The 21783-nt window shown below is 47.3% G+C and overlaps 1 protein-coding gene across 8 annotated transcripts in view; it reads left to right on the top strand.

Annotated features, from left to right (window-relative positions):
• DOP1B (DOP1 leucine zipper like protein B) overlaps nucleotides 1-21783 on the top strand; it is a 299309-nt gene that overhangs the window by 244442 nt on the left and 33084 nt on the right. For all 8 annotated transcript variants that reach the window (XM_029603491.1, XM_029603487.1, XM_029603486.1 and 5 more), the window contains 5 exons: nucleotides 1182-1326; nucleotides 9824-9906; nucleotides 14871-14980; nucleotides 15746-15892; nucleotides 17364-17425. In XM_029603491.1, coding sequence (XP_029459351.1) covers nucleotides 1182-1326; nucleotides 9824-9906; nucleotides 14871-14980; nucleotides 15746-15892; nucleotides 17364-17425 — 547 coding nt within the window. The remainder of the gene's footprint in view (nucleotides 1-1181; nucleotides 1327-9823; nucleotides 9907-14870; nucleotides 14981-15745; nucleotides 15893-17363; nucleotides 17426-21783) is intronic.

Below are 21783 nucleotides of genomic sequence, written 5' to 3'. Positions count from 1 at the left end.
ACAGACACACATGATCTCTCTCTTACTTATACACACAGGCTCTTAATCATACATACACATGATCTCTCTCACACACAAAGGATCTCAATCATACACACATACTCTTTCAAACAAACAGGTTTTCAATTACAAACTTACACATACAGGTTCCCAATGGTAAACTTACATTCATGCTCGCTCTCTCACAGGCAGGATCTCAATCACAGACATACTCTCTTTCACATATACAGGCTCTCAATCATCCACATACATGCAATCTCTCACTCACACACACAGGATCTCAAACACACATGCTTGCTCGCTCATTCATTCACTCTCTCTCTCCCCCTTCCCCCCCCCCCCCCCCCGGGAACTCGCGGCAGCCAGCAGCCACCTCCCAACACTACCTCCTTCATTTTCAGCCCTCGCGGAGGCGAAGGCGGAGTCCCATCGGCCGCGGTTGAAGATTTTCATTTTCCCTCCGAGCCGCGCTGCAGTCTTCTTCCCGTCGGACACTAGCGTGCCTGATCGCGGGTCTTCCCGCGCAGGCACCGATGCTCTCCACTTCCTCTTCCGGGCCGCGGGAAGAAGAGAGCACCGGCGTGCTCTCTTCTTAGCGCGGCCCGGAAGAGGAAGTGGAGAGCATCGGGTGCCTGCGCGGGAAGACCCGCGCAGGCACCCGGATGACTCCAGTCGGCGTGCTCTCTTCTCCTCCCCCCCCGCGGCCCGGAAGAGGAAGTGGTGAGCATCGGGTGCCTGCGCGGAAGAAGAGACCACGCTAGTGTGGTCTCTTCTTCCCGCGCAGGCACCCGATGCTCTCCACTTCCTCTTCCGGGCCGCAGGGGGGGGGGGAGAAGAGAGCACGCCGGTGCCGCTGACTCCAGCTTGTCCTGCCGCGTTCCGCCCGGGCTGACAGCATTTTTAAGCCCGGGCGGCGGAGGACCGGGGAGCAGCTGGGTCCAGTGGGGAACGCGAAGTTATGGCGACACTTGTCTGCGAGCCAGATGCAGCCCTCAAAAGAGCCATATCTGGCTCGCGAGCCATGGGTTCCTGACCCCTGTTCTAGATTATTTACTGGATCCTTCAATGTGATTCCCTTACCACTTAGTAATTTATAGCTTTCCTGTTGGTTATTCTGTGTCTCATGCAGTACAGAAATAACCAGGAAAAGGCAAAGAGTATTATGTTCCCTTCTTTTGCAGGAGGTGACACAGAAGATCCTGGAAGCTGTGGGGAATGTTGCTGGCTCCTCGCTGGAACAGACCAGCTGGCTGAGCAGGAATCTGGAAGTGAAAGTGCAACCACAGATTAATTTTGATGAGACGGACTCCACAGACGATTTCTATGGTAAATTTCTAAGGCGTATTTTGTTTTGCTGGGTTGTATTATTGAGGAACTTCACAGGCTAGAGTTGTTGACATGGCAGAAAGTGCCATATTTTTTCAGATAATAGAGAGGTCCGTATTCAAAAGGATTTGTCCGGGTAAGTTTGGGATTTAGCCAGACAAATCTGGAGACTAAATATTTCCCCTCCCTTGTTAGCCATCTAAAATTTAGTTGTATAAAAACAAGGCAGAGTGGGGGTGTTCCAGAGCTGGGGCTTCAGTTTAGCCAGGAAAGCCTGGTCATAGTGGAGAGAAACAAAGGTTCTTGTTCATATCCCATATTAGTCCAGATGCATAGGTTTTTCATCCCTACCAGCAGATGGAGGTAGGAAAGAAAGCTTTCCTGACACTATGCTACCTATGATAGTGTTCCACCTGCAGTCCCTCGGTGTTTCTCTGTTTCCAGCAGATGGTAGAGGTGCAGTAGAGCTGGTTCCCTCATTCCTCTCTCTCTCCCCCTCTCCTCTTCTCTTTGTGGAATTCATCTCTGGCTCCTGAAGATGGCGGGCAGGGAAGTAGTTATTTACTTTGTTTCCTTGTCTGGCTCGGTTTAGTGATGTTTAAAAAAAAAAAAAGAAAAGAAAAGCAGATATGTGGAAGTATTGGGACCAGCAGCTGCCTCTTGCATAGTGTGGGTTGGCGGCAATTTGGGTGTTAGCTCTAGAGAGGATATGAGAGAGCTCGGCGGGGTTTTCTCGCCTTACTGCCATGTGGTGTCATGATGGTCTCCTTCTCAGTTGAGTCCAGCAGCAACGTGTTTTTCACCACTGCGGGAAGTGGTATACTGCAGCTCTATTGGGGTCACTTGCGGCTATTGAACACTGCGGTGCCATTCAGCTACAGCAGTGCCCTTGGTGATCACTCCCGCTGGATGCAGGGTTACCAGTTGAAAGAACCCCTCCCTGTTTGCACTGTCGAGATCAGGCACAAGAAAGCTGCGGCTGGGCCTGTTATACCAGCTCTACTGGGTGAGCCCGGCGGAGCAGAAAGCAGTTATCTAGTGCTTTCCTGCGCTTCAGTGTGCTGCAGGGGAAGGGAGAACTGCCGAGAGCAAGCTGAAGCTGGGCTTAGCAGCAGGATCATCCAGCTGAGCAGAAGTGGGCAGCTATTTGGTCATGAACTTCGGGCAGATGCTGCCGCTGGAGGCCCACAGATTGCGATCTTCAGCCATTTGGTGATCTCCTGGGCTTTGGGCAACTGCAGGAGAAGAGGACTGCTGCAAGAGAGTTGCGGCTGGGTCCTGATACAGGCACTGCTGGAGGAGGTCAACAGCATGCAGAGGGCAGAGATTCAGTGGGGTTTTTTTTCTGCACTTCTGTTCACAGTGGGAGCAGAGGTTTGCCACAAGGAAAAGGTAAAGTGCCTAGAAGGTGCCTTGGCCTTTTTTATGGGTGCTGTCTCTACATTGCTTCTCATGTCAACTAAGAGTTTGATGTCGGACAGCAGGGAAGAAGAGCTTCAATGCAGTGGTTGCATAGTATGTAACATTTCCTGTCACAGGTTTGCAGTTTTGAAGGTCCCTCGGGATAGGGGAGCTGAAGTTTTGAGTTTATGCTACTCTTGAAGGTTAGCCTTACTGTTCAGGATGGTTGTGATGTCAGCTTTGGGGCCTAGCCAGTCTAGAGCTTGGGGAAATGCTGCCTATGGGCTTGGTTGGTCCTTAGCCTTCAGCCCGGGTGCTATCAGCCGGGTGCTATCAGCCCATAGGCCACCTGAGAAGAAAATGCCAGTCCTAACTCTGAGGGGCTTAAAGGAGCATAATGAATAATAAGGGGTCCACTCTTTGAGGATGATCATATGAGGGAGATTCTCTCTCACAGCGAATTGGCCAAAGTGTTTGGGTCCTGGCAAGCAAAGAGATACCTCTGCGTTGGAGTTAGTGTGCTCAGTTCATGAAGTCTTCATGTTCTCCAGTGGCAAGCAGGCTGCGGACCAAGATAGATCCTGGGTGTCAAGGGGAGCGGAAGCATGTTAGTGATTCCATTTACCAAAGAACAGGTGGATAAGGGACCGCACCATAAATATAAGACAGAAAAGGAAGGCATGCAGGAGCCACAGTCTTACAATAAACTATGAAGGTGTAACAGGGAAATGCTGAAAGTCTTAATCCAAACCATCAGAGGTTTTATTTATATCGTAATGAAGCAGTGTAAACAGAAATTACTAGAGTAGCTAAGTCCCCTTACATGTATGTGTTTCGCGGATGTCCTGCATCAGGAGGGACACATTACTGCTACCGTTTGTCAAAAGCGTTCATCAGTGGCCTGTATACAATGTACAATGGCTGTGAAGCCATCATATTAGGGCTCCATGTCATAGGTATCCCCACAGGAGATCTATAGGGCAGCCACCTGGTCTCCTCTATACATTTTCACAAGGCATTGCCAACTGGATGTTCAAGTGCCGGGGAACAGCTGGTTATGGGAGACAGTGTGCTACAAGCAGGTGTTTCAGATTCCTGCCCAGTTTAGGGGAGCTTGGGTACATCCCATGCATCTAGGCTGCTCTGCAGTATGAACAAGAAAGGAAAATTGGTTCTTACCTGCTAATTTTTGTTCCAGGAGTATCACAGATCAGTCTAGAGCACTGCCCTCTCTTGAAAGACCATTCTTTTCTGTGTGTAATTAAAGAAATTGAGTTACTTTGCGGGTTTTTGATCTTTTATATTGAAGAAAGGGCTCCTGTTTGGAGATTTGACCTTTTACCCTACTAGATTTGGGGGGTGAAGTTGTGATTTTAATCTTATCTTGATTTTCCACTGCTCAATTTGAAGGGGGTGAAGTTGATTTATGGTTTTATCTCATTTTGGCTTGGGTACAGGTCATACTGAGGGACTGCAGGTGGCACGCTATCTTATGTAGCACAGTGTCAGTAAAGCTTTTTTTATTCTGACTCTATCTTCTGGTAGAGATGAAAAACAATTGCATCTGGACTGATCTGTGGTATTCCAGGAACAAAAATAAGCAGGTAAGAACCAATTTTCCTATTCTTATTCTTGAGGCTGCTTAATTTGCTAAAGCACTTCAGCATCTCTTCAGTCTTTAAATACACCGAAAAGAAACTGGGGAAAAGAGGAGCTGTGCAATATATGCTCTTTCATGTGAGTGTGATATTTTCACAGAAAGTCAGCCTCACACTTTTCATAAAGTGTGCATGAACCATGAAGCAGCTCCATCTTCAGCCTTTCTAGGCCAGAGCACAGGCCAGAATTGAGTCCTATGCCAAAATATCTTGTACAATGATAGTTTCATGTCCTGGATGCCATCAAAATCCAAGAAGTCTCCCTGCTTCATTGTCTGCTGTTTGTGGCCAGACAAACAAGTCTTTTTACTTAGAAGAGGGCGACTGCTCTCAGCTTGGGCAAAGTGGTTTTAAAGTGTATTGATGTTATCCAGGTACTTTGACAAAGTGTAGGTGAAGTTTGCTGCCTACGAACAGTCATGCCCTTCATCCTGAGGAATGAATACGTACACATGATTCTCCATGGACAAGCAGGACAGGGATCATTCACACAAGAGGATGATGTTATCCAAAGGCACTGAATGGATAGCTCCCTGAGAACTTAAACCAAGGTGGTCTTTGTATGTATGCTTGGGGTTTTCATTCAGCCATCACATATGAGTCTCCTCATTTTTTGGTTTTTTTTCTTTCTGTGTTCAGCAAAGGACTTGTTTTTGGGCTCTCTGTTCTAAGCTGCTTGTTGTTTTTCCCTTTGTTTCTTATTTTTTGTTTTACAGTTATCCTTTTCTGTTTAATTCACAAGTCTCCTAAAAAAATAATTTTTCTTCAAGATTTGAATTTGATTTAACATCGCGTCTGATCAGCATGGCAGAAAACAAGCTGGTGTCCCCGTGTCGAAAGTTATCCTGTTACTCTTTGAAGATGGCTGTCTTGGATCAGCAAGACAGATATGTCAGATGTCTCAGTCCTTCCCATAATGTTCTAACCACAAGGCCTATACATGTAGGCCATCAAGGGCCATTAAATTTGAAAGGTTCATATCTTACAGGAATTCTTAAAATCTCCAGTTTCCACCTCAGCAGTTAAAGTGAAGCATTCTACCTACCAAATGCAGGTTCCTAGATCAAAAAAAGGTGTGGTCTTGCCATGATCATGCTATGACTCTGAAATGTTACAACACAGAAAAAGCGGGCAATGACACAGTCTGGTGCCTTGGAGTAGCGCATATACATTCCAGCATCAATAGTCTTTTTTACTGGTGCAGAGCCTATCCCCTTGGGCACAAGCTGTGGTGACATCTTCTGGGCAGAGAATCATTTTTCAGTATCAAAGTTCTACAGTCACGATTTTGGTTTCTAAATCCAACAATTCTTCCACTGTTCTTCCTATAACAGACAAACATTTCATGCTTAGGAAGATGTGGATAGCTTTTTGCAAAACATTATACTGATATGCCACTTCCTTCCTTGGTGCAGGTGTCTCCCATTTTAGAGTCATTGACACTTTTATATAGAAATATAGAAATGACGGCAGAAAAGGACCAAGTGGTCCATCCAGTCTGCCCATCAAACTTATGGAAGCACCAGCCGTGCCATATAGGTCTCCCCCATAAAGGTATCATCAGAGGGTGGCAACTGCAATGCCGTACAAGTTACCCCATACTTAGTTTCCCAAACCGTTAATCAGGGCCCTTGTTGGTTGCTGTCTGAGTCCAACTCCCCGTTATCTCTTGCCGTTGAAGCAGAGAACAATATTGGAGTTACATCACAAGCATAAGGCTTATTGGTTAAGGGTAGTAACAGCCATATCAGCAAGTTACTATTCCTTCTCTGATCATGGCAGGACACTCAGCCAGGACCCCCGAGGAAGACAAAGGAGACTAAGGAGGTAATCTCTGATGATCTGAAGGAAAGAGAACTGGTAGGAACTCTGAGTGAGCTGATCTCCCTTCAGTTCCTGGAGAGATTCTCTCAGAAGAGCGGAAGTGGCCGAATCAAGAAGCAGACTCACTCCCAATGCAGGCAGTACTTGAGGAGAGGTATGAACTTCTCGAGGACTCTCTGGGGCCCTTATAAATGGGGAAAGTTCCTCTGTTCTACACAGGAGAGGCTCTAACTTCCATCTCTAAGGCAAGGAAATTCTTCATCAGTTCCGACAGCTAGAATCCTATTGGCTGGTTAATAAAACGGAAAATGTCATAATGCCTCTGTATCGCTCCATGGTGAGACCGCACCTTGAATACTGTGTACAATTCTGATCGCCGCATCTCAAAAAAGATATAGTTGCGATGGAGAAGGTTCAGAGAAGGGTGACCAAAATGATAAAGGGGATGGAACAGCTCCCCTATGAGGAAAGGCTGAAAAGGTTAGGACTGTTTAGCTTGGAGAAAAGACGGCTGAGGGGGGATATGATAGAGGTGTTTAAAATCATGAGAGGGTCTTGAACAAGTAGATGTGAATCGGTTATTTACACTTTCGGATAATAGAAGGACTAGGGGGCACTCCATGAAATTAGCAAGTAGCACATTTAAGACTAATCGGAGAAAATTCTTTTTCACTCAGTGCACAATTAAGCTCTGGAATTTGTTGCCAGAGGATGTGGTTAGTGCAGTTAATATAGCTGGGTTTAAAAAAGGTTTGGATAAGTTCTTGGAGGAGAAGTCCATTAACTGCTATTAATCAAGTTGACTTAGTGAATGGCCTCTGCTATTACTGGCATCAGTAGCATGGGATCTTCATAATGTTTGTGTACTTGCCAGGTTCTTGTGGCCTGGTTTGGCCTCTGTTGGAAACAGGATGCTGGGCTTGGTCTGACCCAGCATGGCAATTTCTTAATGTTCTTAAGAGGAACCCTCTGTGCCAGAATAGACAGTGACGCATCCTCTTCCAACGTCTATATGGGCTCATCCTCACTAGGTGGTGCAGTAGCAGGCAGTGCCAAATAAAAACTTGGGGGTGTAGAAGCTGGAACCTCAGAAGCACTGAGTTCTGATGCACTTCACGCTGGCTGTGCCAGTGCATCTTGCTAACCAATGCCAGGTCTCACATTTGGTGCTGGCAGGGATACTTTTTGCATCAATGCTATCTTCCAAGTTGGATGGACACTGGCTTCTCTGTGCTAAAATGCTCCGCTCCAATGACCCTGAAGGTGCCCTTTTGAAAACCCGTCCAAACTTTCTACCAAAAGTTGCCTCCATTTCATTTAAATCCATTTGCCTTGCCAACATTTTCCAAGCCACATGCCAATAAGGGTGAGCAGGTTCTTCATACATTGGACTGCAGAAGAACGTTAGTCTATTTACAAAGAACAAGCTTCTATTAAAAAAATCTTCACAGTTTGTTGCTTTCAACCCTGTAAATCAAGGTTCTTTAGTTACAGACAATCCAATGCAATACCATGCACTGGCCATAATGCACAGCTCAACACACGATTGGATGTGCATCCATAACCCCTGATGCAAAATGGGGGTTAGCACGTCCAAACACGCATTCAATTGAGTGCGTAGGTAATAGCACTCATGTAAATTCATGTTGATGAGGCTATTACCTATTTCCTCCTGATCTAAAAAAAAATGTGCGCCCAACCCCCACATTTAAACCCGCAAAAATTAACACCAGCCTGGACCAGGCGTTAATTCTTGAGGAGCCCAAAAAAATTACAGAAAATTAGAAAATACTGATTTTCTGTTCCTTTTTTCGGTTCCTCTGTCTTAATATTATTGCGTTAAGTCGGAGGTACTGAAATAGAATTAAAAAAAAAAAAAAAGTGTGCCTACAGTCAGGTTAGGAAAAGGGATGTTCAATTAACGAGGGTCCACAGCCACAGGTGCTAGGGGTGCACAATTTTCCCCTAACACCTCCTTATTACCACAGCACCCGATTTAAATATTAAATCAGGCGCCTGGGAGAGGTGGATTGGCATGCATTAAGGGAGCGGGTGCTCATGATTTGAACGCCCGTTTAAATTACGTCGATATTGCATCAGCCTGAAAGAGAAGGGTTTTGGGTGTCTGATTGCATCTCCCGCTGCTATAATCAATGAGGACTCCATCTCCAAGCAAAAGTAAAAGCCCAACAAGTCAGGGCTGTAGCAGCTTCCTTAGCACATCTTCACTTTGCCTCCATAGAAGATATATGTAAGGCTGCCAATTGGTCTTCTATCCCCACCTTTAATGCTCATTGCTACCTAGAAAATGCTTTGCAGCAAGACAGGCAGTTCAAATAGCTTATTTCATTTATTCCTTCAACTGTCTCTCTAGCCTCTGGCATTATATAAGATGCATGGTTTGTGGGGGGGTTTTTATAAAACAGAGTAATCATTTTCTTTTTTCCCAGTTCTATCAACCTTGTTATTTGTAACTGCCTCCTTCTACACTTTCAGGTTACTCAGTTGTTTATTGTACACCCCTGTTATATGTAAACCGGCATGATGTGATTGTATCATGAATGCCGGTATATAAAAATCTTAAATAAATAAATAAAAATAAATGTAACTCTCAGCTTGGGTGTCCCCATTTGTATGGCTGATTGTCATGTTTTTCCATGGAAAAAACATTGACTTACCTGTAACCAGGGTTGTCTTTAGACTGCAGGACAAATTAGCCATACAGTCTAATCTCTTCTCCCTTTAGAGTTGAAAGTCAACCTGCTACAGAGAGTAGACTTGTGTAGTGTCAGCTGCATTTGAACACCTATGCATGCTCAGAAATACCTATCCATCCCTGTGCCATCAGATGACGTCACCTCCATGTGTGGCTGATTTGTCTTGTAGTTTACTGTGAATACTTGTTACAGGTGAGCAACTTTGGTATCTTTTCCAGTGAATATAGCAAACTGGATTTCTAAACCATAGACCAAATGCAATATTTTGATATGATACACTGGAATGTATATATGATGTCCTCAATATGAATCAGGTGGATAGGCTTGGTGGGGAGGGGTATGAATCCCATTCTAACATATTGTAAATGTTTTCCTGTGGTCTTCTTGTATGCCTTTTGCAGCTTCCACAGTGTTAATGTACACTGTGAGGGTGCAATTTTGGATAGCCCACATTGTTCGCCATGTACGTAGCATAGATTGTCAAAGGGAAACTCTCTGTATTGTTTTCCCTTTGTAACTTTATAGCTTCCAGAGTACACACACTAAAGTCACATGGATGCTTTTGCACCTCTTATTTTGTGAGGGCAGAATAGCGTGTGTGCCTTGGAAAATTGCATGTACACGTACGGTTTTCCTCTGACTTAAACACATCCTGGGATTGCCTCTCTGTAGCCCAGATAAAGTATGCACAGTGTGAAAACTGGTGCATGATTTTTAGTCCTTTTCCCCAAGTAAATAGCTTAAAACTAGTCTACCCTGTTGATCATTTCATCATCATGCATTTGTTAGTTTGGTTATATTTTTTTATGTGCTTAAATGAAATATCTTTTTAAAAACTGTGCAGTCCACAATTTCAGGTGTACATGTGAAAGCCCCTGGACTTTTCTTTTTCAACAGATGGCTCAGTTGCTCCCTCATCCATGGTCTCTGCCTCTGCTCCATCTGTGTACAGTGTTCAGGCTCTCTCCCTCCTCGCAGAGGTAAGTTTCAGCTCCCCTCTCTCCAACCCGTTGGCTTGCAGCTTTCCTTTCCTCCTCCTTTCTTGCCGTGTTCTGTTAATGACAGAGAACAGCAAGGGAAATCATAGTATAGGACCAGCCTGGTGGCTGAGTAGCAGCACCGAGGTCCTATATTGATTATCCCGGCTCAAGTCTTCCACTTCCTGGGCTAGCTGTGTGTGTTGTGGAAGCAGTGTTCATAGGGCAGGGATTACCCGGCATTATGCAATAACGACACCCAGTGACTGGAAGAAGGAATCCTGCGGCATGGGCCTCAGTCTGAGGACTGTTACTGAAATGACTGGACAAAATTAGTTGGGAGAAGATATAAAATATTAATTTTAAAAATCGCCAGGTAGTTTCAAATGAAGGCTCTCGTACCAGATCCCATGGTGCCAATTGAACTAGAAGCCCAAAGCAGCAGGGGAAACTGCCAGACCCCACCCACCAAAAAAAGGAAACCATAGAGTAAAATTGGTTAATTAGCCAAGAGGAATACAGCCATTGGGTTCTTATGGAGCCATTTTCTCTGTTATCTCACAGTGAGTAACAGCTCTCTTTGCTGCCCCCGCCTGAGGATCCTGTAACACTATTTTTAGCTCTTCTCTGACCTAAATGTTACACCAGGGGTTATCTTTTAGGAAATATGGACCCCTTTTCAGCCTCAAACATTTTTGTGGACCTCCATGTGCTTCTCTAATTTTTGCTTGAGCTAATGATATGCACTCCAGAATCATTTATAATTGATAAAACTTAATATTAAACAATGCTTACTGACCTAAACTGAATACATAGGGAAGGAAATTTCCAAAGCTATTTAAATTTCGCCCTCATAATTGAAGGATGAAGCAAATAGTGGCCTCCTCCTCCTCCTCCCACTCCAGCTGCAATTGGAAAAAGGATGCAAGTTCAAAAAAGTTCCAGGTTCCCTGTACATATCTGGATCAGTCCAGACTCCTGGGTTTATGCCTCCCTGCCAGCAGATGGAGACAGTTACACTGACACTGCTTGATATCGCCTCAATATTTCTCTGTCTCCAGCAGATGGTAGATGGTGCTCACCCTGCAGTTCTGTAGTCTGGGCAGTGTTTTGTTTTGAACCTTCCTCCCAGGGGGTACTTTTGTTTTGGAACCCTGATGTTGTCTACCCTGTCCGTTGAGGTGATGAGCCGGGGGTCGGTGACCTTTTTGTGTGCTCGCCCTGTGCGCCCATGTGGTGTATATCTGATGGTCCAGATCCTTTCCCTTCACAAGGCCGCACGGGTGGCTGCAGGCTCTGTAGGATTTTTGTTTTCCAGGAGACACTCCATTATTTTTGTTTTGTCTCCAATTTAAAGCTGTATTGGGGGGAAAAGAAAAAAAAGTAGAGGAAATAGCAGAGCTGGGAACGGAAAAGCAGCTCTGTTTGCTTTGCAGGCGGCTTCCTCCTCCTCTCAGGCTGTGTCCATCTCATCTCTCGGCCTCTGACATGCCCCACAGGTGCGGCTTGCCTTGCCTGAGGCTCTGCTTGTGCGTGGTTGAGGCTGCAAGGTCCGTGTTCTGGGTGTTCCAACGCGGGGAGGGCTTGTCGGGGGGGGGGGGTGGGTCCACTGGCAGCAAAGCAGCATCCGGGTCTCTTTCTGCGGCCAGATCCCTTTCGTGGCAACCCCTGGCCTAGATCCTGAAACCTTCTTCCTTTCAAGCAGAAAAACTGCAGGCCATTTTGTCCTTCCCTGTTGGCGGTTTCCTTTCCCAGGCCTGTTCTGTCTCCAGGTTCGCTAGGGGGGACGGGGAGGAAGAAGAAAAAGCCCAAGGCTGCCAGTTTCCAATCCCTCTACAGGGGGGGAGCAGTCGGTGTGAGGTTTTTATTCCTCCAGATTTGTACTGCTGCTACATGATGGCCTATATGGCCAGGCAGCAAGTAGAGTGTGGGGCCCGGGTTTTCCAGGTCTCCTCTGGTTCACCCTGCGGCTAGTATGTCAGAGGTTCCCAGGGGGCCATGATTCTAGGCTCAGTCGGGCCTTCAGGTCCAATGCAGCTTGGTCCCCCTCCTGCCTCCAGAACATCACAGGAGGCCTCGAAGGTGGTGCCCCAGGTTTCAAGGGGTTCAGGGGCCTCCCCTGGGCAGGATGTCCCGGTGACCCGGTAGAGCTGAGGGCCAGACCCAGGTGGCAGCTTGGTGGCCTCAGTTCCTGAGGGGGATGACCCAAAGGTGGTTCGCATTTTTAAGAGGGAGGCTCTTGACGCTTTATTGCCTTTGAGCTATCGGGTCCTAGGAGTAAAACTCCCCCAGGCAGTGTCAGATTTGGAAGGGGCCGATCCCGTTCTGGATGGTCTGCGCAGCCCGCCTACGACTTTCCCCTATCACATTTCAGTGAAGAAATTGGTGGAGGTGGAATGGAGCCTTCCAGATTCTGGGCTTAAAGTGGGGAAGGCCATGTCAAAACTTTATCCAGTGCCAGAGCAGGTGTTGGAACTTTTTGCTGACTAAGGTTGATGCTGTGGTCTCCGCGGTCACTAAGAGAAAGCCTATCCCGGTAATAGGTTCTGCTGTGTTGCAGGATGTTCAAGATCGCAAATTGGAGCTCCATCTTAAGCGGACTTTTGAGGTCTTGGCCTTGGTTTTGCACGCAGCTATTTGTATCAGTTTCATGCAGGGGGTGTGCCTTGCTGCAGTCGGGAGAAGATGCAGACAGGGCTGAGCAGATCGAGGCCGCCGTGGCTTATGGGGTGGATGTTCTTTATGATTTGGTTTGTACTTCCTTGAAGGCTATGGCTTCAGCTGTGGTGGCCAGAAAATTACTCTGGTTGCATAACTGGGCCACAGATGTCTCCTCCAAAGCGCAGTTAGGCTCGCTTCCCTTCAAGGGGTTGCCTCTTATTTGGGAGAGGATCTCGAGCAGCTAATGCAGTCTCTGGGAAATAAGGCTAAGTCTCTGGGAGGATAAGCCTAAGGCCAAAAGGTTTTTTCAGGTGCGGTCTCTGTTTCGCTGTGATAGGAGATCTAGTCCCTCAAGGACCGCACCAGGTTCTCAAGAGGCAATTCTCTCTTCGGGGGCAGTCCTTTCAGGGTGCCCGAGACCGTTCTACAATGAGTGGAACCAGAGTTACACAGGACCAGTGGGGTCCTCAGTGTGGTCAGAAACGGCTACGCTTAGAATTTACTCGGCCCATTAGCAAACTAGTTCTAATTCCTCCTGCAGAGTCCCGTGAGCAAGCAGTCAGTGGTGCGGGAGCCCCTGATCGTCTCCAACGCCTGGGGGCGGTCATTCCAGCTCCCTCGGCGGAAGTTTGCAAGGGAAGGTATTCCATCTATTTTTGTGATATAGTTCAAGAAAGTTTTGATTAGTTGGGTTTTTGTAGCTGTTTTGTTTTATTGCTTGGGTACAGATCAATATTGAGGAGCTGCAGTTGGTAATAGGGGTTATCAAGCAGTGTCAGTGAAACTTTCTCCGTCTGCTGGCTGGGATGCATAAACCCAGGAGTCTGGACTGATCTGTGGTACTACAGAAATGAAATTAGCAGGTAGGAACCAATTTCCTTTGGCAACTCCATGAGACCTGGAAGAAAATCAGCACTGGTACCTGCAACGCCTGCAAACTAATGTTCAATACTTTTTACCCTCATTTGCAGGGAGTAGCAATTTTTTAAAGGGCGTTTTTACATGGATAAACAGGTGTTTACTCACATAAAAAGCTTTGAAAATTACCCCCTGAAAAAATGACCCTGTTTTGCCTGCTTTTCTTTTATACTTTCTTTTATACTTTTATTTTCTTTTGTTTCTTACAAACGTACAGGAAATGATAGACCCAAAATAATTTATAGTTTAGAAAAAGCAAAATGATAGCCTGCTTTTCAAAGCGAAAGAAGACTTAAGAGATCTCCATTTCTGTGGGTCCCTCACCAAATAACTTTGTGTTCAATGTTATCTCCACATCTGGCTGCTTTGTTTTCCTCCCCGCCTCTATCTCTGGCAGTCATTTCTCCCTGCTTTCCTCCTGGACCATGGTGATCTTCTATCCCTCTTGATCCATTTTTCTCCTCCTCTGGTCCAGTATGGTTCCTGGGGATGTTCTCCTTCTCCTCCCTGTTAGGGCTGCCATCTACTTTTACTTTCCTTAAACCAGGTCAGTCATGGATTTCTGTCCCCCTCTTTAGCCTCCTTTTCTTCCTTCAGGCCTGTCTCGTTCCTTCTCCCCCTCTTTCCCTCTCATACTGCCAAACCTAGTTCAGTTTCCTCTTTCTTCCCCTCGTTCATTCTGCTCATTTTTTTTTTTTTGGTGCAGCTCTTCTATCCTCTTTCCATCAGGCCAGTGGCAGAACAGGAAATGCTTTCTCACCACTGTGATCACACCTGCTTTCTCCTTCTTTCTCCTTCTTTCCTCAGTGTACAGCAGTGGCTGCAGAAGGTTCTCAGAACCATAATCGACCCCTCTCTTTCCCACATCCTCACAGTGCAGCAATGAGGTTTATGACTCTCTCGAGGTCTGTCTCTTAAATACATCGTTGCATGTGCAGTGGAAGTATTTGAGACTCCTATTGGGTAAAAACGGCCCTTATCTGTTGCTCCACCTCGGGCCTGCATTAATGTGAGGTGATGTTTCCGGGGCAGTATTAGGCTGCACTCTCACTCTCCTGGCCTGTGGCAGCAGGTCAACTAATCACTGGTAGCAATAGCCCAGCTTAACTTTCTTGCATCCCTTCTAGAGGACCCCTTGGGATGGTCTCGTGGATCCCAGGTTGGGAACCACTGTGTTACACAAACCTCTTGAGGAACAGACTGGCATACAGATTGGCACTTCTACTGCCCAGAGAGGAGATTTCTGACACATTGGAATAAAGTTACTTTTCCTTCATTGATATACATGAATTGCTTGGGATCCTAGGGGGTTAACATTTATTGCTTTTGAATATAATTTCACTTTTTTCCTTTGTTATATATTAAAGCTTAACATATGGCTTTTGCAGGTGCTTGCGTCCCTCCTGGACATGGTTTACCGCAGTGATGAGAAGGAGAAAGCCGTTCCGTTAATTACACGTCTGCTGTATTATGTCTTTCCATATCTCAGAAACCACAGGTGATTCCCTTCCTTCTCTGCCATGCCCCCATCACATTAGCATGGCATTAGTACCTATGAAGAGAATTCTCAGCTGTGCATGCAAGCAACAGGATATGCAATGCAAGGAATGTCGTACAGATGTGTAAACACACACTTTAGGTTATTGGGAGGCACAAGCAAATCTCTTATGTGAAAAAAGATGATGCTTAATGGAGTTGTTTCAGGCTATTTTTGTTTGACTGGAACTGTCGGAGCATCTTTGTGAGGTCATTCACCATGTCTGTCCTCATATCACATCTAATTGACTGGAGGTGCTCATTTGTGTTACTATATTGCAATAAAGATCTAAAAACAAATGCAGTTCTTTCTGGAATGGCTGCTCAAACAAAGGTTTTGGATTATTAGTAATGCAGTAGATGATGGCAGAAAATGACCAATTGGTCCATCCAGTCTGCTCGGTTATTCCTGTCTACACTGCCAAGGATTTAGCCCAGCTGCCAGCCATAAAGTGTGACCACTTGTATTCAGAGCCCCTGTTTAGTTTACACCCAGTACTCCTCCTCCATTCCCCATTCAACCACAAGTTCCAGCAATAATCCAACAGCCACCAATACCAGTACAGCTGTTACCCAAGCATCCAGCCCCTAGGACCCTTTCTGGAAGGTACCCTGCCACATGGATCAAGTCAACACAAAGAGCACATAGTAGTGGTGGCTAGTAAGCCCAGACGGGTAATTTAAATAATAATCTGACCAGTACGGTTATTGTCTGTTTGTCTTGCAGTGCATACAATTCTCCTAGTTTCCGAGCCGGGTCCCAGCTTCTCAGCAGCCTCAGTGGATATGCTTATACCAAACGGGCCTGGAAGAAGGAAGTTCTGGAGCTATACATGGACCCAGCCTTCTTCCGGATGGACATGTCCTGTGTTCAGTAAGGAGTGAGATTCAGATGCAATTGCATTTTGCAATTCTACACATTTTTACACTGGCAGGGTCACTGAGGAGTTTGTATCAGGAAATGTTAGGGTCATTAGGGAGCTAATGCCTCAGGCAGTTTACTGTTTTTGAGGAAGCAGAAGCCTGTGGAAAATAGACATGGTCAGAGATTGTCCATTGACAGGCCGATACAGGACAGTGCGCTCCATCGGAACACATTGTTAGCCTGCAATTGGACGCGTGTTTTCCCTTACCCCCTTATTCAGTAAGGGGAGGAAAACGCGCGTCCAACCCGCGGCACCTAATAGCGCCCTCAACATGCAAATGCATGTTGAGGGCCCTATTAGGTATGCGCCGCGCGATTCAGAAAAGAAAATGTGCAGCCAAGCCGCACATTTACTTTCAGAAATTAGCGCCGACCCAAAGGTCGGCGCTAATTTCTTTCCGGCACTGGGAAAGTGCACAGAAAAGCAGTAAAAACTGCTTTTCTGTGCACCCTCCGACTTAATATCATAGCGATATTAAGTCGGAGGTCCCGAAGAGTAAAAAAAGTAAAAAAAAAAAAAAAAAAAAAATTTGAATTCGGCCCGCGGCTATCTGGCCGAAAACCAGACTCTCAATTTTGCCGGCATCCAGTTTCCGAGCCCGTGGCTGTCAGCGGGTTTGAGAACAGACGCTGGCAAAATTGAGCGTCGGCTGTCAAAGCCACCGCTCCTGTCCAAAAAAGAGGCGCTAGGGACGCACTAGTGTCCCTAGCGCCTCTTTTTACTACTGCCGAGCCTAATTTAAATAAATTAACTTACTGTATCGCGCGCACAGGAGAGTGTCCTGTGCGTGTGCCGGGAGAGCGGGTGCTTGCCCGCTCTCCCACGTTTTTTACTGTATTGGCCCGTGAGTGAGAAGCAGTGTCATTACCAGTGAGGAAGTCTTATCAGTGGAAATAAATGCCAAGGTTGGTGGGAAAGTTATGTTTTGGTTGCATGTTGTCTTGCTGGTTTTTTACTTGCATTTTGGCACCCTCTGAGCGTATTGTCATTTCTTTTAGCATGGATAATTTCCAAACTATGTCTTTTATAATGCACAGTGCTGGTTGATTATATTGCAGGATTTTTGAGCTACCACAGATAATCACATTATTGTACCTTGCATAACAGTAAAAGTATCTGGGCAGAGTGTTAGAGTAGTATAAATTATGTGGGTTAGCATTTCATTTCCCATCACTGCAGGAACAAGTCACCTTCTTTTTCAACTCCACAGACTTCAGCAGTAGCATTTAGTCTGTTATTCGTAGCCAGAAATAATCTGCCTCAGCCAATTGAGAGCTATGGTACATTGCATAAATATAGTTACCACCCAGAAATCATGCAGGTGTTATCCCCTTGCTGTCCTATGGAATTGATTGTGACTACAGAAGAGTAGGGTTTTATTTGTTGAATCTTTCTTGAGTGCCGATTGCCTTCTTTCAGCTGGAAGTCCGTCATTGACCATCTTCTGACTCATGAGAAAACAATGTTTAAAGATTTGATGAGTAAGTATAGTATTGTCCTATGAGTCTTGCTGCTCTTCTTTCACTTAGAACTATGACTTTTTTTTCCCTAGTTTTTGATATTGCCAGATACTTACAGAATTAAAAAGAGAACTTGCCTCCCGCTGCACATCACAACACCTGGTGGTTTATATGAATGCTATGGCCATAGCAACCACACTTAGTCTGTGGTCATTCACGGTTTAGAACTGCTTAGACAGAGGTGGAAAAACACATTATACATTCACTTCTTTGGGGGTCATCTGCAGTCACGCCTTCCCAACCGCGAGCCAGAACTCACTAATGTACTCACACTCACACACTCAACAGCAGGCAAAGCATGTGGTGAGCCCAGCTACATCACATTGACCACCACATACAACATCTAGTCTTCAGTGTAATATAGTTACTGCATGGCTATGATAGGATATCACGTGTATTCTTTTGGTTTGCTACTGCTTGGCACCCATATGAAACTGCTCATTAAAAAGAATTTAATAAGAGATGCCTGAGATTGCTTTAAAGAAGTACCGCAACAGGGTTCCCTGATACTCAGAAACAGGGAGCCCTCTGGTGATTAGCCCAGCCATGCTATGAGCTGTACAGTTTAGTTATCAGAAGTGGGCCAGAGGTCATCAGTTGTGCAAAGCAAAACAATTAGTAAAATATGTTTAAAATGTCTGTTCCCTGTACGTACCCGGATCAGTCGAAACAGCTGGGTTTTGCCTCCCATCCAGCAGATGGAGACAGAGAAGTCTTGACTGACTGTACCCTATACCCTGAGGTGCCACCTGCAGTCTGTCAGTATTTCTCTGTCTCCAGTAGATGGTGGAGGTGCAAAGCCTGCAGGCCAGAGAGATAGGAAAAAAAAAAAAGAGAGAGGTTTTCTACTGCCTCGCAGGGGGTTAGTGGGACCATCCCCCTTGGTATCCAAGGCTTAAGAGCGGAAGGACGGGGAACTTGTGAACTCTTCATCCGGTAGCCGGGTCAGAGTGATACCGGGGATCCTAGCTCAGTCACCCCATGGGACCATAACAGAACCTGTTACTTGCAGGGAAGGTTTGAACTTTTAAAGTTTTAAAGTTTGGTTAAAAAAAATAAAAGAAATAGCATTTACCTTCCCTCTCGTGACGCACTGGGTTAACGCAGTGCGGGCTTCTCGGCTACAGTGCTCCAGTCCCGTTTTCCGTGTAACTACTTGCTGGTCTTCCCCTGTGATGCCGCGGGGCTTGGCTTGAGGGGATGTCCGCGTGCATCTCTCATTCGGCGGGCTTTGCTCCAGATACCTCCCCCGGAGAGAGGGGATATCAAGGAACGCATCAGGGGACAAATCTAAGCGCCAGGAGCCGGGGAGGCTCTTTCCAGCACAGCAATCCTCCAGAACCACACGGGATCCCTTCCCCCTCAGCACAGGAACAGAGGCCATTTTGGCTGCCTTCCAATCTCCCGTGTGAACAGCAGAGGGGGATTTCCTGCCGGCATTGTCTCCTCAGGCGGGGGCCTCCGGGGGGGTCCAGAGCCTGATATATCCGCTGCAGAAGACAAGGGGGACACTAGAGAGGACTCAGACTCCTTTTCCAGTTTTTCCTCTGACTTTGTCTTGCTGCTGCATAAGGCCTTCAAACCCAGGAGATCTGTGAAGCACCGGGGGGGGGGGGGGGCGGGAATGAATCCTCCTTCCGCCCTGCTAAAAAGCCCAGAATTCTGGAGAGGTCGGGGGCCTCGACATACGGACGGCCTCGAGGGGCTTCAGAGGCGCAACCCATGTCTGAGCCTTCCCGGGATGTTTCGGCTCCGGAGGGACTCAACAGGGCAGGACCCCCCCGGGAGCGGACCTGGCCTTGGGTGACCAGGCGCTGGACAGTCCAGCTCTGGTGGAGGGGGATGATCCTAGAGTTGTACAGTTCTTTCGCAGAGAAGAACTCGTCCCCTGATACCTGTGGTTCTGGAGGAACTGAGTATTGAGTGCCCTCAGGAGGTCAGCAAATTAGGTTCTGTGGATCCTGTCATGGTGGGCCTGAGAGGTCCAACTAGGTCTTTTCCCTTCCACGCATCAGTCACTGACTTGTTCTGGGAGTGGGGACACTGCAGACACGGGGCTGAAGGTCAGCCGAGCTATGGATAGGTTGTACCCGTTGCCTGAGGACACTCTGGATTTGCTCAGAGTCCCAAAAGTGGATCCTTTAGTCTCGGCGGTTACAAGGAAGACTACAGTTCCTGTCACTGGGGCTATGGCCCTAAAGGACCTTCAAGATAGGAAGCTGGAAGCACACCTCAAGAAGAATTTTGAGGTGTCGGCCCTCGGCATTCGGGCGGCCATGTACAGCCGTTTTATGCTGTGCGCAGGACTGTGTTGGGTTTAGTAGTTGCAGCAGGACAGGACCTTGCTGATTCTGATGTTCACCAGGCAGAGCGGGTGGAAGCCGTGGTGGCCTATAGCGTGGATTCTCTTTATGATCTCCTCTGAACCTCCGCAGGCTCCTGTGGTTATGGAATTGGGCGGCAAATGTGGCTTCCAAGAACCAGCTTAGGTTCCTGCCTTTCAAAGGGAAATTGCTGTTCAGCAAGGACTTGGAGGAGATGATTAAGTCTTTGGGAGAGAACAAAGTAGATAAGTTGCTGGAGGATAAGCCAAAGGCGAGAAGCTCCTCATCTCAACACTCCCGTTTTAAGGGTAACCTCAAGTTTAGGGCATCCAGATCATCAGGCTCTTCCACTAGACAGCCTTTGGGCAAGCAGCACTCCTGTGGGGCAGTCCTTTCGTGGTCCGCGATCTGGCAGGGAAAGGCCCACAGGGATCACTTGGGCTAAATCTTCCCAATGAAGCGATGCAGGTCCACTTCTTGGTTCCGAGAATAGGAGGTCAACTGACACTATTTTACGAGGAGTGGGCTACCATCACATCAGACCAGTGGATCCTAAATGTGATAAAACACGGTTACGCGTTAGAATTTGCTCGGTCTCTAAAGGAAAAATTTCTGGTATCCCCCTGCTCGTATGAACAAAAACGAAGAGCGGTGCTGGGAGCCATGGCTCCCAGGACCTTCACCACAGTGATGATGGTGGTGTGGCGAGCCTGCAGAGAGAGGGGGTCCTTGTACATACCTATTTGGACAACTGGTTGATCCAGGCAAAGTTGGAGAATCGCTGCTGAACTTCAGTCGATCTAGTCCTGCGACTCCTGAGCTCATTGGGATGGATCGTCAATCGGGCCAAGAGCCACCTGAGCCCTTCCCAGACGCTGGAGTTTCTGGTAGCACAATTCGATACCAGGCAGGGGAAAGTTTTCCTCACAGAGGAGCGGATCTCCAAGTTGCAAGCTCAGGTCCGCAGCTTGTAGCCAGCCGCTTACCCCGAGTTTGTCTCAGGTCAGGAACAACGCTTCAGCGGCTGACATGGAGTCAGCTCTTTCCTTTCTCACAGATACAGCTTCGGGTTTGGTCCGGACTACAGCTAAGGGGATTTCATCCTCTGTAGCCGCCAGGAGGCAGCTCTGTATCAGGGCTCGTTTCTGTTTGGCAGTGACCTTGATAAGCTAGCCACTACCTGGGGTGCCTCTCCGGTGCCTAGACTGCCGGAGGATCGGTACAGAAGGGGACAGCGCTCCTTTCCACGGCCCTCCAGGGGCAGGAGTTCACAACGCTTTGTTCCATATAGGGGGCGCTATCAGGCAACACGTCCTCAGGCCAGGAATCAGTCCTTTCGGACCAAGCAGCGCAAGCGGGGGGCTGGTCCGGGCTCGGGTCCCGGTCGCGCCTCACAATGAGAATTTGCCGATTCATCTGGGGGACGGAGCCATAGGGGGCAGGTTGACCCTCTTCTACCCCAGATGGGTCGAGATCACGTCGGACCAGTGGGTCCTCGCCGTTATCCGGGAAGGATATTATCTGGATTTTCATCATCTTCCTCCGGACAAGTTTGTGGAATCGTCATGTCCTCTGCACAAGAAGGCAGCATTGGAAGCTACCCTGGCGAGGCTCCTGTCCTTGAACGCCATCATCCCAGTACCTGCCTGGGAAGTGAATTCTGGACACTATTCCATTTATTTCATGGTACCCAAGAAAGGGGGCACCTTTCGACCTGTTCTGGACCTCAAGTCCGTCAATCGGTACTTACGGGTACCGAGATTTCGCATGGAAACTCTGCACTCCGTCAAAGCCGCAGTCCAGCCCGGAGAATTCCTCACGGCATTAGACCTGTCAGAAGCATATCTTCATATTCCGATCCATCCAGATCATCAGCGCTACCTGCGCTTCAAGGTTCTGGGCCTCCACTTCCAGTTTCGGGCTTTACCCTTCGGGTTGGCCACGTCACCCCGGACATTCACCAAAGTGGTAATAGTGGTTGCAGCAGCACTCAGG

Source organism: Rhinatrema bivittatum, chromosome 5 (assembly GCF_901001135.1).
Source record: "Rhinatrema bivittatum chromosome 5, aRhiBiv1.1, whole genome shotgun sequence".
NCBI lineage: Eukaryota > Metazoa > Chordata > Amphibia > Gymnophiona > Rhinatrematidae > Rhinatrema > Rhinatrema bivittatum.
The sequence above is the reverse complement of the archived record's forward strand: the minus strand, read 5'-3'. Positions and strand labels throughout refer to the sequence as shown.